The 16,064-nt window shown below is 40.1% G+C and overlaps 1 protein-coding gene across 39 annotated transcripts in view; it reads left to right on the top strand.

Moving 5' to 3' along the window:
* LOC131124820 (receptor-type tyrosine-protein phosphatase delta-like) overlaps window positions 1-16,064 on the top strand; it is a 330,087-nt gene that overhangs the window by 304,448 nt on the left and 9,575 nt on the right. For 20 of the 39 annotated variants that reach the window (XM_058065610.1, XM_058065633.1, XM_058065623.1 and 17 more), the window contains 10 exons: window positions 647-743; window positions 4,993-5,202; window positions 6,538-6,698; window positions 7,048-7,059; window positions 7,198-7,310; window positions 9,242-9,283; window positions 10,733-10,830; window positions 11,686-11,809; window positions 15,146-15,321; window positions 15,878-15,997. In XM_058065610.1, the coding sequence (XP_057921593.1) occupies window positions 647-743; window positions 4,993-5,202; window positions 6,538-6,698; window positions 7,048-7,059; window positions 7,198-7,310; window positions 9,242-9,283; window positions 10,733-10,830; window positions 11,686-11,809; window positions 15,146-15,321; window positions 15,878-15,997 (1,153 nt within the window). The remainder of the gene's footprint in view (window positions 1-646; window positions 744-4,992; window positions 5,203-6,537; window positions 6,699-7,047; window positions 7,060-7,197; window positions 7,311-9,241; window positions 9,284-10,732; window positions 10,831-11,685; window positions 11,810-15,145; window positions 15,322-15,877; window positions 15,998-16,064) is intronic. The other 19 variants (XM_058065648.1, XM_058065649.1, XM_058065644.1 and 16 more) reach the window with 3 other exon arrangements.

The raw sequence follows: 16,064 nt of genomic DNA, 5'->3' as shown, positions 1-16,064 counted from the left end.
GTTGGGATTTTGACAAAGTTTTGGCACAGCATCGGCTAGCAAGCCCAGAAATCATAACCGTAGTCACTTTTTGGACTACGATACAGGACTTTACTATCATGATATTTTACCAACAATAGCATCATAATACCAAAAAGCAACTCTTCCTGTATGTAGAAAATCTATTAGCTCACAGTAATCTACATATTTGATGAGGATGTACCGATATTGAACAATGAGAGATACATTACTTTGTCAAAATCTTGTTTCTACAGTGTTGTCCCATGAAAAATGTAAAAATGGCACCTTGTGTGTTTTAACGTCACAGTTACGTGTAAAGTATTGCCTTTTCATAAGAAACTTTGAGCATCAGAACCGTAACAGAGGATTCATCATTTGATTCGTCATTTTATCCACCTGTGTCTTTTATGTAAATATTAATGAAGCGGAATATCACCAATTCAAAATATTTGTCTTCATAATATTTGTTTTAAATCACACAGATAGTGGTATAAAATTGTTGGGCCGACTACACTGTTATGCAAATCCCAGAAACAAACGGGCTGAAGAACTGACTTGTATCTCTATATTCCCATTTTATCAATTTTTATTTTGTATAATTTGACATGTTTGACCAATTAATTTTCCTTTTTTTGTATTTTTCCAGGGCATATTACATTGTGGTGGTGCCGCTGAAAAAGCAGCAGCGAACCGGCAAGTTCTTCAAACCCTGGGACAATCCGGACGAGATGAATTTAGAAGAGGTATGAAAAACGTTGAGGGCTTCAAGAGTGCAGTAGGCACCACTGATTGACGCAAATGGCCGCCTGAGAGAAGTGTTCATATGCAAATGAAAGTAGCCCGTTTTAGTGCGCCAGAAAGTCATAGCTTCCATCCCCCAATTTCTCCTCTTATTCTTCTTCCTGTGGTGATTACCTGAAGGGCCCCCATCTCTGTGCTTGCATCATGTAAAATGGGAAAAAAATATTAAATGCCTGAACTGCTGCACACAAAGGGGTGAAAAGTAGTCAGAACATGCACCCCTTTTGTGTTGCATGTGCTGTTGTTTTTTAAGGTTACCCCATATGGTGGGTAACAAAAAACAACATAATACAACGCAGACCTGATTTAAGCCTCTTACCAAAAATAAAGTGCACAGTGACCAAAAATGGCTGGTCTACCAATGCCATAAATTCCATCATTTTCCTCTCAGTAGCTTTACTCTTTTCACAGCAGATAAGCGCTAGCTGGCTCTGACTAGCATTAGCTTTATTCTTCGCTTGATTGCGAGCTGTCATTCTCGCAGAGCAAAAGGGGACAGTGACTGACTTTCAGACCTTTGCAGAGGTAAGAGGATTGGTGCATAAGATGGGTTTCATACTATGTGAGGATCGGCCAATGACAGATCCCCCAAAATTAAGGAAATCAGTGTTGTTTCAGAAATATTGTTTCAGAAACATGGCTGCCATCAAGCAAAACATCTTTCCAGAGTCACCTCCACCTCTGAGAATTCTTATCCATCCAGGTCATTGTATTCTCAGGGCATTGAATCGATCACAGTTGGACTGTTCAGGTTGTCTTCGAAGATGTTTTGTCTGTAATTTGAATGAGTCTTCATCAATTCATGCTAAAAGACTAGGAAGGACAGCTCTGGTCTGAGGAGTTGGTGGTCTTTTGCGATGGGGTGGTGCATATGTCATTCAATGTCAGTAGTTTGCATGGAATCCCCCTTTTAGCAGTCCACTGAGATGTAACAATGTTCATGGATAATGCAGAGGCTAAGGTGGATGTGTCGGTCTACTTGTTAGATGCTAAATGATTGACATTTGACTAACGAGTGAGTGAACAGCTTTTTAGGTCGTATTGTTGACCATCACAACCCACACCTAATTAATGGACATACTGTGGTATGCTGGCTACTAGTAACCAGGACTTAATAAGTAATTGTTTATCTGTATTACATGTATCATGTCTTCCTAAGCTTTTTGGGGAAAAAAATAGGGGCTACCACTAATGTAATTTACATTTACACACAATAGGCTTACAAGATTTGTACCTCCATGATGGCGCTGTTATAAATTATGACTTGACATTTTTCACTCAGCGCTCAATGCGCTCCGTTCAATACTTGCTGCAACTTATAGTGTTTTGCCGTTTGTCCACCACATTTGGTACACACCTTTTGGTAACTGACAAGCACACGTTTCGTAAACTTCCAACAAGACTGGTTGAAAACCATGGGCACTATCAAGAAAAACACATTTGCAGGGCCAACATTTTCATGTTTGCACAATGGGAATATATCATGAAACCAAGAAAGCCGCCTCCTCCATCTGGCATTGGCTTTTACAGCTCATGCCTACAGGCCTCCCTGGTCCGTGTCTGGAGCCTTGACCGATCACACACACCCACCCCCCACCCCGGAAAAAAAAAAAAGTTGTGGCGCTGTCAGAATTTATTTGTTTGTCAATACTGGCACTCACCTTTTCACAACTTTTCCCAAGGGCAACTAGATTTGGCCCTGTTTGACAGCGGGGATGATTGAAGACATTATCGGGCAGCACCAACAGCCCTGCAGCCAAAACAGAGCACACACTCACACACACGCAGGCCGATGTGAGTGACAGGCCGAAGCATTGTGCACACACGCACACATGATGGCGTGAGCACGAGAGCGCAGATGCGAACTCAGATGCTCAACAGCTAGGCGGGCTTGATTTGCATAATGATGATCCGCAACGCTGCAGACTTTATAGAAGATGGAGGATGATGCATTATTGTACTATTGTTGTACTAGTATGTTATGTTAGTATTGTTATTTTTATGCCTCTGGCCAATAACAAATAACAATGCATGTATTTATATCGTGTTGTCTTTCTCCCATAGAAAATGACTCTATTTCTTGGTTAGCGTACACGCTAGTTAGTGTAGGCTGCATATTTTTTGGTCTGTGTTGAAAATGGATGCAAAAATGTTGGATTGGCTCATGCACAATATGCCGCATGTCTTGTAGTATTATTAACACACCCGGTAGGTGGATAGATTATCGCCGCTGCTGGGTGCTAAGGAGGTTCTAAGTAGAGCTTCTAGTACAGCTTGAAAATGCAAAGAGAAGAATGGGTGTTACTCAAGAAATTGAGGAAGCAATTAAAGTGAAATGGGCTGTTCATCTTTTGCCAAAATGTTGGAAAAATGTGGCTTCAATTGTTGAGCTGCATACTGTAAGCAAGGGTAACACTGATTAAAAAAAAAATCTTGATGGTCCTGGTGGATTCCCACGATATTGGCTTGACAAGGAGCTCCCACCTGAGATATTTTCCACATGGCACAGTGGATAGGGTGCCATCGTGATCTGGGATGCTTTTTCCTTCAGTGGAACAATGAAGCTTCAGGTTGTGCAGGGGCGTCATGACTGAAAGCCCGTTGTCTGTGTGCCAATGACTGAGTAGGACAACATAGCAGTTCACAATACTCGCCTTCTTCCAGAGGAATAACGTCACTCTTTTGGACCATCGTGCATGTTCCCCTGATCTAAATCCAATTGGGGAACAGTTAGGGACGGATGACAAGTGAAGTGTACAAAAAATGGACATCAGTTCCAGACAGTGGATTCCTTCCGGTAAGCCATCTCCACCACCTGGAGCAACATTCCCACTCGCCTCGTGGAAACACTGGCATCAAGCATGCCCAAACCAATTTTCGAGGTGATTAACAGGACTGGCTCAGCTACTCATTGCTGAGTCTTTTTTTTTTGGAAAATATTATTTCTACTTTAGTTGGGTTGCAGGGGATATTTTTTAGTTATTGGCTTAAACTTTTGATCAGTTGATGAGGAAACTTTTTCATGTCACACTCCCATTCTGACATTCTACTTCGAACCTCCTTAAGATCCATCCATCCGGTTTCTCTATACTGCTTGCCCTTTCCTTAAAGGGATAGTTCACACTTTGTGATATGAAGTTGTATGACATCCCCATCAACAGTATAGTACATCAAAGGTGACTTACCCCCCACTTCGCTCCATGAGTGGAGTTCGAATGAGGAGGAACATAGCTCCGGTTAGTTGCTACGGTGACTTAAGTAAAGTGTGGCTTGTCAAAACAATATATGTTCAAGAGTAATACATTTGCATCACAAAACCGTTGCTAACAAAAAAGTCAGACCTGTCACTGGGGAGAATTCCACGTCGCAGTCTCCATCCGTGCATGTAAACACTGTGGCAGTTAGTATATGTAATGTTGGGGTTCATTTTTTTAAGTGGCTGATTGATGAGTGGCTAACGAGGTCAGCACTTGGACCAGGGGACTGTGGGTGAAATCGTAGTCAGGGTAAATAGCACTGTATGACAATAAATATTCTTAGTATCATTATTGTTTTGTTTTTTTTTCAATACTAGCCCTCAAATTGACTGGCAAGAACAAATCTGTGTAGTCAAGGCTCAGGTACCAAGTGCAAGTGCAGGTACCAACATTTAGCATTTTTAGTTTTTGTTTCAATTTCTGGAAAACAGATCAACATTTAAACGCATCATGCTTATGTTATGCATGCACTTATTTCAAAATATACCTACATTATTTTGTCTGTTTGTCCATTCTTGTGTCATTGCAGTTTTATATATAATATTTGTCTTTTTCAATGAAATGTGCATATTTCTATTATATATATAATTAAATATGTATTTACACAAGTAATTTGAAACCATTAAAAAAAAATATTCATTTACATTCCAAGCTAAATAAGGCCTCTTGAAGTGCAAATAATGGAGCTACATAATTACATTTTTAATTGATTTAGTCACTTTTGAAGCTGAAGGATAACTCCCAAGTTTTTCCGTCTTTTCCAAATACGAGAGATAAATCCGATCTCGTAATTTTCTGCCTCCCTTCCACTATCAGCGAAAAAAAACATACCAAAAAAAGCCAAATCTTGACAGTCAGATATGGTTTGTTATGACTTTCATGTGTTTGCTGCGGCGTGTTCACCATCTTATCATCTCCCTCCCACATTGTGTAGCTGCTGCAGGAGATAAACCGCACCAGCCGAGGCCTTCGTCTCCGCAGGCAGGTCGAGCCCAAAGCGTACATCGCTGCCTACTTCCCTGACCTGCCCAAAGAGTTCACACTGGGCGACGGCAAGTTCTACGGAGACTTTGAGAACAAGCGACTACAAAGTGGACAGGAGTACGTCTTTTTTGTACTCGCCGCCCTGGATATATCTGAAAATGTAAGTCTGGATTGTTTGTTTTATATTTTTAATATTTGATTGTTTTGTTGTTGCTGACATGTATAGCCACAATTTTATAGTTTTATATTTATGTAACTACGATGTTCTTCCCGTGCATGCGTGCGTTTTCTCCAGGTACTCCGGTTTCCTCCCACATTCCAAAAACATGCTAGGTTAATTGGTGAATCCAAATTGTCCATAGGTATGAATGTGAGTGTGAATGGTTGTTTGTCTATATGTGCCCTGTGACACCCAAGGCCACAACCGTCCACATGCTGTGGACACGTGGGTGAAGAGAGGAACTGTGCTGTCTTTAGATGTAATGAATACATATTGAATTGTTCCACTGTAAATATGGGATGTACACTAATATTAACCCCGTATGCATGTTAAAAATAAATGTAACCATTAACATTACCATTCAAAGTGAGTGTTTGCAATTCACCATTAAAATGGAGAAAAGAAGAAGAATCATCATCAACGATCATTTCCAGGAAGTGAGTAACGATGGTGGATTTGAGATAGCACAACACTGTCGAAATTTACAGACTCAGGTTCTAAGTACACAGTGGACACAGTATACTTATTGAAGTGTACTGACGGAAATATTCTATTCAAGTGTGTACATCGAAGTAAACCAACTGAAACGCAGCAGTCGTATCACCAACAAATGCAGCATGCCCCTTGTCTTCCGATCCTATCCAGATCTTCACGTTATACCAAAAAGGGGCCCCGCTGTGTTAATTTGCGCCTATTATTTTTGTGGAGCAGTTGGAAAACTTCAAGAAGACGACCTTTTGCCGCCTTGAGGCCGAGAAGCCCCGTAAGACCATAGCTGATTACAAGACTATCGCCATAACGGGCCGTCTCTTTAATTATGTCCGCCTTATCTGCACCGCTACAGTGTGTGTGTGTGTGTGTGCGTGTGTGTGTGTGTGTGTGTGCGTGAATGAAAGAGCGGCATGATTAAACATCAGGATGAGCTTGAGGGTCTTATATGCTCACCTTGAATGCAGGTAAGATGATAATGACGCTCGCTTTGAGAGAAAATCCACAATTTTACCACTTAAGAGAGAATTTTCTTCCCCATAGGACATTTTTTAATCTTCTGCTGGGATATGAAATAGCTCAATCAAGAAGACTGGAGATAATTATGATTGGTCATGTTTGGAAAATGTGCACAGGAATAGCCTTGCTGATCATGTCACATAGAGGACCTTTGACTAGCGTTATTGCAGTAGATCCTTAGAAACAGAGAAGCAGAGCGCCGCTGTCTAAAAGAGGATTTTTTGCAGTAAATATTTTATTTAAAATTATTGTCTCCCCCTGGCTCAGGTCATGTACGCCACCAGCCCGTACTCCGACCCCGTGGTTTCGGCTGACAACGACCCCCAGCCGATTATCGACGAAGAGGAGGGTCTTATCTGGGTGGTTGGTCCTGTCCTAGCCGTGGTCTTCATCATTTGCATCGTCATCGCCATCCTGCTGTACAAGAGGTGAGCATCCGTGCTATAATACTTTTTTTCTCCCCCTCCCCTGAGCGATAGACAGATGAGTTGCTGTCACGGCACATCAGTCAAGTGTAGGAGTGAAGCGTCTCACTATCTGCTGCATGTCACTGCATGGCTGTGATGCCTTAGAGATGCTGCAGGGGTGCGGGCAAGCCTCCAGACCCATTTTTTTTTTCTTTGCCTTTTACGACTCTCATCTAAATGCATGCAAATACTCCATCATTGAGGCAGTGGTAGTTGCAGGAAAAGAGAGCAATTAGATTAAAGGATAATAATAAGGTTAAAGGACTGTAACGTGTGTCAATATTTCTCTCCTTGCTCACCAACGGAGCAGCAAACCAGACAGGTAAGAGAGCCTCAAAAAGTTACAATAACAGCCATTGCAAGTGTTATGAAACATTCATACTGTATAAAAAAATCACAGTCCTTCATAGCCAAAAGGATAACACTGAAATGCAAATTATTTACTCTTCATTTGCTGCAGAAAAAGGGCAGAATCCGAAGCAAGGAAAAGCAGCTTGCCCAACAGCAAGGAGATGCCCTTGCATCACCCCACCGACCCAGTAGAGCTACGCCGCCTCAACTTCCAAACACCCGGTGAGTACTAGCAAAGCCTGCGATTATGAAGTTAAAATACACCAAGGATGCTCAAGTGGTGTCCAGCCACCCGTAAATAACATCAAACCAGCCTGCACTTCGTACCAGTTCAGAACTTAACGAATATAAGGTATTTATAGAGCACACCAGCGGGACGGTTCTGTCAAATAGAGCATCTTTCACTAGTGGTTGGTTCTAAAAACAGCATAGCTCTGCCATATTATTGGACTAGTAGGTTGTCAAAAAACAGCAGATGTCATTTGAGGATCTTTGACGAGCTTTGTTGCCATGGGTCCTTAAAATCAGCAGAGCACTCCGTCATATAGAGTAGCATGTTGAGGAACTTGGACTTAATAAACGTATTGTTTGTATTTGAATTGCTGACTTTTTGACGATATTTATGAATATATGAGACATTTGGTGAGTTTCTTTTCTAACGTAAAGACTGGAAGGAGACAGAGGACAGGTGCAGGCACAGCGTCCTCCCTCCTGGAGAGGTCTTGACAGCTTGGTGGCAGCTGTCATCCACACCTGGGCTGGCGAGGTACTCAAAGAGGCATCAATCTACGGAATTTTCACTTTGAAACTAATTTATGGCAAATTTTGAAACTGTGATGATTGCTGGACATGTTTTGGGGCACAGCCGTTAACACCCCATCTTCTAGGTCAACTGAAAGGATGATGAATTATCTCTTCGGGTTTATTTTGGGTGCATATTGATGAAAGCTCTCAGGGAACCATCTCAAGCCATCTGATTTTTTTTCAGCCTTTCTGGTATTCTGGTAGCCCTCATTCATTGGACGTTTTCATCTTTAAGGGCGCTTGAGTGACAAGACGAAAAGTGGCGCTTTCATTGTCGTCTCGCTGGTGGAAATGGATTTTAAGTAGGATGCCACGATAGAAACACCCTTTTCAGTGACAGATGATGGGAAAATGAGGCCCCCTGCCTTCCATTAGCTAATGCCCACTTGTGGCCAGAAATTAAGCTGCCGAGCGCTCTCTCGATGTGCTAAGTTCCTTATTGCAATAATAGCACGTTAGCATCTCCTCAACGAGAACGCCTGTTTTCAACCAATGTCACCTCCGGCTCACTGGGAGCTGGAGCTTTTTGCAGCGACAGAGACGCCTGTTTGTGTCCTGTTTGCTTAGCCTTGCCTAGCGTCCAGCATGATGTTACTAATATTTAACACCATTTAGCAAACACATTCTTTCTTCAGCCATGTTTATACCAAGCATTACGCAGTGGCCATATTTTGCCACCAAAACGTATGGACACAATTACTGTATTGACTAGTATATAAGATGACGCTGAATATGCGGTGACCCGAAAAGGCAGTACCCTGTTGACTGAAAATATGATGACTCTGATTGTAAGATGAGTTGTGGGAAAAATATTTTGGAACACAAAATCAAAGTAAAAACACAAAGACAAAAATAAAAAATACCACCTTTTCTGGATATATGACAGTAGAGCCGGATATAAGACAACACTGAAACTCCACACAGAGATGGCCATTACGTGGAACTTTGGCATCGTTTAACACAAGAATACAACATTCTCACAACCTTTATGGGTCAGAAAAGTGTAAAAAGCATAATAGATCCCCTTTAACAAAATTATAGTATACCCCAGAATATAAGATGACTATGTGTGTGTGTGTGTATGTGTGTGAATGGAGGAAAATATCTGGCTCACTTGGTGAGAAGTCATTTAGTCCTTTTTTTTGCATGTAAATCTCTAGAACCCAAACTTCCCAACTTAGTCTTATAGCCAGTCAATACAGTATTTCATACATTTATGCTGTGTAAATGGATTCATATTTAGTATTACTTGGTTCAAACATGGCTAATCATATTTCACCCCTTTTTTTTTTTTTTAAATCAGGCCTCTATGACACGCCTGTTGTACTTAACAAGCATTTCCTCCGCAGGTTCACGTGCGTGTGGTCACCCAAGTAGCCTCCATTTGTCAAGTTAGTTGGCCTCAATTATCCATTTGCCATCAATGACAGTACATTAGCTTCCCCTTTGCATCCTACACTAGGGGTGTAACGGTACGCTATAATCACGGTTTGGTAAGCAGCTTGGTTTGAAGGGCGTGGTTCAGTTCATAAGGGAAGAAAATGCAAAATATAAAACAACTTATACAGAAAACTTATTTCACTAGTGATGATAAAACGGATAAATGTGATGATAACCGAATCAGAAGCAAGAAATGGGAACCTCCAATGTTTAATTAAATTTAACCAAAATATTTTTTAAAGAATAAGATCCCAATTTCATTAAAATCTTAAGAATATATTAACAGAATGTATATTTAAAGAAATTATAATTTTAAAGTGTGATCATTTTAGATCATGACTTTTTAAAAATAATAAAATTCCAATGTACAATCCCGCAAAACTTAAGCAAATCTCATGACTGCCCACCTAAACTTATTTTAAGAGTGTTTTGCTTTTTTCCCCATTTACCAGTGATGGCATAAAAGAGAAATATGATCTGAAGAGAGCAAAAAATGCTTGGAACCCTGTTCCATACCTCAACTGAGTTTTTCGCCTAATCCACTTGCCAAGTGTTCCCAAATAAGAGATTTTAAAGACGGATGAGTGTTTTCAAGCTGGGGATTCTTCCTGACACCGTGATTCCTGGTAGCCAAAGGCCGGGCTGCAAAGTATTTGTTAACATTTGTAAACTTTTGTCTATGGGCAGCCATACCTTTTTAGCATATTCCACCAATAAATGAACATATTGAACAAAAAAGTCAATATGTATTTCAATTCCGGCAAAATCAGATAACTGGCATTCTTCGTTGTCATAAGCGACCAACAATTTGCCCTCATTCTATTGTTACGACAAGCTGTACTTTCAATGATTTAGGCTATACTTCCTGCTATGTGCTTGTAGCAGGAAGAGGATGGGATATAATGCTTGAAGCACTCGAAAGTTAGCGCCGGGTTGACACCAATCTCTTTGATGCCTACTGTGTGGAAACTGAGTATGCCTCTGTACTGTACCGAAAAGTCCAATTACAAATATATGTATCGTTACTATATGTATCGTTACACCCCTACCCTACATTCCCTTCTTCTTTCCCCAACAGAGCTTACCTACTGTATATTCCTTAATCCTTTTGGAAAAAATGTAAGATGGAAAACATCAACCATAACTCCCAATGTGGAAACCTCTTCTTAACCATCTTCCCTCCATGCTAACCCGGCTTTGGCCTCCATGTTGTTTTAATTAATAACACAAGCATGGCACACACCAACTAGCCTAACAAGGTCAAAACACCTGCTTATCTGCTTGTGCTTGGGTTATGCTTCTACTTCAAATAAAGAAATAAATAAAAGTCCCAAAAAGGGTAAAAAAAAAAAAAAATAGAATCCACAGATGACTGACCTGCATTTCCATGTGACTGACAGGTATGGTGAGCCACCCCCCAATCCCTGTCATGGACCTGGCGGATCATCTGGAGCACCTGAAAGCCAATGACAACCTCAAGTTCTCCCAGGAGTACGAGGTGAGCAGTAGGAGGCACTCAATCAGACACTGTCTTTTAAAACACTGTAAATAGACACTATCGTTGTGCTGGTGCATAACAAAGACAAAAAAACTCCAAAATTAGCTACAATATAAATGTAAATAATGGCCGTCTTATATTCAGTGTCTAGCGATTTCTGCATGCAAACCAACAGAAGGCGTCAAACAACTTCTCTCCAATTGATTAGGAGCTATTCCGAGTTAGTCTTATTTTATTATTGGCTTTCACAAAAAAAACTGAAACAAGTAAAACTAATGAGAAGGAAGGAGAAAAGAGAAATAATAAGATGAGCTCACCTGTACCTAATGTTGTGTCCAGTGAGTTATGTCCTCATTAAAAGAGCACAATAGAGTATTTTCCCTGAGGTGGTAAAAGATGCCCCGTTTTCCTTTTAGTGATGCTGTATTTCATACTTCATTTATGTGCGATGAGAGTCTTGCTGGAGGACGACAGGCTCCGGTTCCCAAGAGTGGAATTGCAGACTAGTCGTATAGATTAAATTAGGTTTTTGTTTCCTGCAGTCACTGCACACTGTGAGCATGTCTAGTTGTCCTTTTCAGCACTTTTTGACAGGTTAGAACCAGGAAATGCATACTGTTAACGTATGTCTATGAATTGACCCAAATATAAGGTGCCTGCCCTTTTTTTATATATATAATTTCTTTATGACAAAATCAGACTGACTATAAGACAATATAAGACAAACCCCTATTTTTCAAGACCCAACACTAATAACAAAATTGCCATATTGGTCCGTATATAAGTTGGCCCCTTTTTTTCAAGATGTACTTTACTTTTCATAACAAATTTTTTTTTTCTCGTCCCCATTCCTAGTCCATCGACCCCGGGCAACAATTCACCTGGGAGCACTCTAACCTGGAGGTAAACAAGCCAAAGAACAGATACGCCAACGTCATCGCCTACGACCACTCTCGAGTTCTGCTCTCCGCCATTGACGGTACGTCCCTCACCCTCCCCTTCATCTTGCTTTTTAACAGCATGACCACGCTGTACTTTTTCTTGTGGTGCCAACATGTCATTTGCTTTCATGCCTTGGCTCCTAGCGGGGGGAATAGATGGCTTTTTGAAATAGGCAATTTTCCCCCCGCCTTGCTGAGCTCGGCACTCGAGCCCGATTGAACAATCACCCGCAAACCCGAGAGACGCGAGCACGTTCTTATTTCTCTCGCAGCCGAGCTGTGATTATATTTGATTCACGCTTAGATTTCATATGAAGTCGCCGCGCAGTACATTGAACGAGGACTTAGGATGCAAAATATGCGTACGGGTTGCACATTAAGCTCGGCTGCAAGGCAGCTGCACCATGCATCATCTGCAGTATAAGGACATTTCCTAAACACATCTATCACATACATAACAAGGAAAATGTCCTTAACATATGCAAAACAAGGAAATGTGCTAAATACGTGATCAGCATGAATATTTCTTTGACACATATATAGGAAATATATGGGACATTTCCCAGATGCATGCAAAGTGAGGACATTTCCTCATAATATGCATTCCAAACACATGCGTCACATGTAAGAAGGGAAATGTAAGGACACTTACGTAAAACAAGGGAAATGTATAATCTGCCAAAAATATACCAAAGATATTTCATAAACATTATGTATAAGAAGTAACATTACTTCAACACATGTATAACAAAGAAAATTCTTTACGGCATGCTTCACATACGGTCATCTATAGTCTATATGGTCATCTCAAAGACAATTCAGAAAGATGCTTTGAGGAAATTTCTGTGTAACAAGGGAACTGTCCTTAGCACATGCATTACTAGGCAAATTTAAGCGGCATAAAAAATGGACGGATGGAAAAAAATTTTTTTTTTACCTTTTTCCATTCTTTGGTAATCAGCAGTACAACATAAATAGGCTTCAGGAAAACGTACTGAATTGACTAGAAAGTAAAGAAAAATAGCTTGTTGTGAATTAATAATAATGTAAAATACATTTATTTACAAATATAATACCATTAACAATATATAATTTTCATAACCTTCTGCAGTCTACACTGCTCCACGCTCTCACTTTGTCCTTCCTGTCATGTGTGATCCTTCCATCGAATGATCGCTGCCGAGCGCTTATGAAATGCACTTCTGCCACCTTGTGGCCATTTTTATGACTTAAAAGTGCTCTGAAATGTAAATGCATTAGTGCAGAGTTGCAAAAGACGTACAAATACGTGGGAATCGGGAATTTGGAATTCTAAAAACGCACTCTAAAAATATGTCTTTGGTATTGAAAGAGCAAATTAATATTTGTCACAAGCAAACTAGACACATGCATTGTGTGGAATTTCCTAAGCATAGACTTGCACAACAAGGAACATTTCCATCACACATAGAATCAGGAAAATTAAAAACTACAAAAATCTACAAATGTTGTGTTTATATACTTTTCAGATATGTTTCTATGCTTCATACAAGGAAGAGACGCTTGCAATGTTCCTTCCTTCATAAACAGACAGAGAAAGAGAAATAATTAATGCAAATCCTGACTGGCAGACACCATAAATGCACCAAAATAAACAACTTCCATTCACCCCTATTAAATAAAACATAATGTTGCTTTTTATTGCCTTTTATTTTCAATTTTAACTGGACTTAATTGTATTTTATCCCCTGTCCATCAGCAAAAAGACAGACTTAAAGTACACAGTGTAATGCGGGTGTGTTTTTCAATGGGTTCACACATTTTAAATACTTTTTTTTTTTCATCTGTTGAATAAGTTACCTGGCAGGAAAAGGAAGCCCAGGAAGGAGGGGGATGTTTGCTCCTGCAGAGAGGGGAGGGTATTCTCAGAGACGTGGCGTCCATGCAGATGAGACTTATCTCGGTCCACCATGTGTGCGCCGAGCCCCAAAACTGCCAGTCCTGAAGCATTGACTAGCTGTCAGCTCTGTCTCTTTGCTCTGGATTATAAAAAAAAAAAAAAAACAAGGCGGCTGTGCCTTTCATTTAAAATAAGCAAAGCGAGGGAAAACTCATTTGGCTCGTTTTTTTATTTTTTTATGCAAGTTTGTTTTCCTACATGGTAGTTAATTGCGTTCATGCCTGAACTTCACTATATTATTATTGATATTGGTATGATTGTCATATACATTTTTAGATTTCATTTTAAAACAGGTATTTGTGAATGAAGATATACTATTATTATTATTTTTTAATGCCCCTTAATTTGTTGTAGTAGTAGATTGAAGTGAATATGAGCTAAAGTTGATTGAGTTGCAACAGTATGGCAAAAATTTTCATTTTATGTAATTTGTAATTGTAATGTGAAGAATAAAACATAATTTTACAAGAACAAAGTCATTATATTATTATATACATCAGTCATAATATTACTAGAAAACAGTTGTAGTTGTACTGTTATGGGATAAAATATAGCTGTGAGGTCTGCGTGCTAACCACTCGACCGCCGTGCAGCCAAGAATGCATTCAATGGAATGCAAATATTCCGCCTATGAAGCGTTCTTTAAAACAACACGCCGTTTACATAATGTGACCTTATTATTGGGGGTGGCGCGGCTCTGGTGGTAGAGTGGTCGATCCTCAATCCCGCCGTGAAGTATCCTTGGGCAAGATACTGAACCCCCTGGTGGCCCCTGAACCCCCTGGTGAACCCTCCTGGTGCTGCGTCATCAGTGGGTAAATGTGCTAATACGTCAACATGCTAATGTAATTCGAGGTGGAGGTTCATTTTTATGTTGCTATATGAAATCAATGTGCCCAAGAAGGAAGTTACGCTGATGCTTAAAATGACCGAAGTACGGCAAAGCATTGTATGTATTACATGTTATCATGAATGCAGTGACAGCATGTATATAAAAACCTGTTGGACGTGTTTGGTGTTTTAATAGAGGTCTTTGTAGGCGAAAATAGGTGTATCCCATTATGTGTGTTAACAAGCTGTCTCTTTTTAGCTGTTTTTATATCTTTAGAATGTACAGATAAGAGAGACATGTTTGTGGTCATGTCTAAAGATTGTGAATGATGGGCATATTTCCAAAAACAGCACAATTTTCCTTTAATGTCATCATTTTATAAGAATAAAATTGTAATTGATTGAAGTTGTGATGTTGCCAGTAAACAGATGTCGTTGCAATAATAATTAAAATCATAATTTTATGTGAAATAAGTTGAAATTAAATTTTAAATTTAAATTTCGGAAAAAACGCAATATATGGAGGGAGCAATAATCAAACTACAGTATTGTGAGGGACTACTGCATTGTTCTTATTGTAATTAATTATAATTGTCATACTTAGGAATCCCCGGTAGCGACTACATCAACGCCAACTACATTGACGGCTACAGGAAACAAAACGCCTACATCGCCACACAGGGTTCCCTGCCGGAGACGTTCGGGGAATTCTGGAGAATGATCTGGGAACAGAGAAGCGCCATCATTGTCATGATGACCAAGCTGGAGGAAAGATCCAGGGTAAGACATCGCCTTGGGGGAGGTCTTTATTGAGTTGTTTAGATTTACTTGTTTGTCAGTGAACAGATTTCATACAGCTGATTCCTGCCTGGTTTAACCTTAGGGAGATCCTTCCTCGAGTTAGCGCTGTTCCAATATGTTTGTTAGTAAGCAGATTACATAAAACTGGATGAGGTTGGGTGTGGTTGAAGGAAGAAGCTCTTAGTTATGTTCGGTGTGAGTGCTTATTCTTGGATTGTTCCTCCTTGGGTGAGGTCTTTAATGCAGTGAGTGCCATTCAAAATTTCCGCAAAACCTGGAAAAGCTAGAGTGTGGTCAAAGGAAGTACCCTTCAAATCTTCTATGGAGTAAGTACCTTTGGAATGACCTACAGTCCAATTTTACACACTCCCAAATTTTGTAGGAAGTCCTCCCAGGAGTGTGATATGATAAGTATTAATGTTAATATCATAAGAGCTAGTAATGGTATATTACTCTAATGTCTTTGTCATATGTCATTGATTCAGGACGAGTCATTAGGAATGACGGAACATTTCTACCTCAATTTGATTTGCAGGTAAAGTGCGATCAATACTGGCCGACACGAGGGACGGAAACCTACGGCCTCATCCAAGTGACGCTGCTCGACACAGTGGAGTTAGCCACATATTGCGTGCGAACATTTGCACTTTTTAAAGTAAGTTTTAATGCTCTTTCTTACCCCCTAACTGACTTTGGATGGGAATCACTGAGCTGGAACCTCA

This window comes from Doryrhamphus excisus, chromosome 3, assembly GCF_030265055.1.
Source record: "Doryrhamphus excisus isolate RoL2022-K1 chromosome 3, RoL_Dexc_1.0, whole genome shotgun sequence".
NCBI lineage: Eukaryota > Metazoa > Chordata > Actinopteri > Syngnathiformes > Syngnathidae > Doryrhamphus > Doryrhamphus excisus.
Note: the sequence above shows the minus strand (reverse complement) of the source record. Positions and strands in the feature narration are given on the sequence as shown.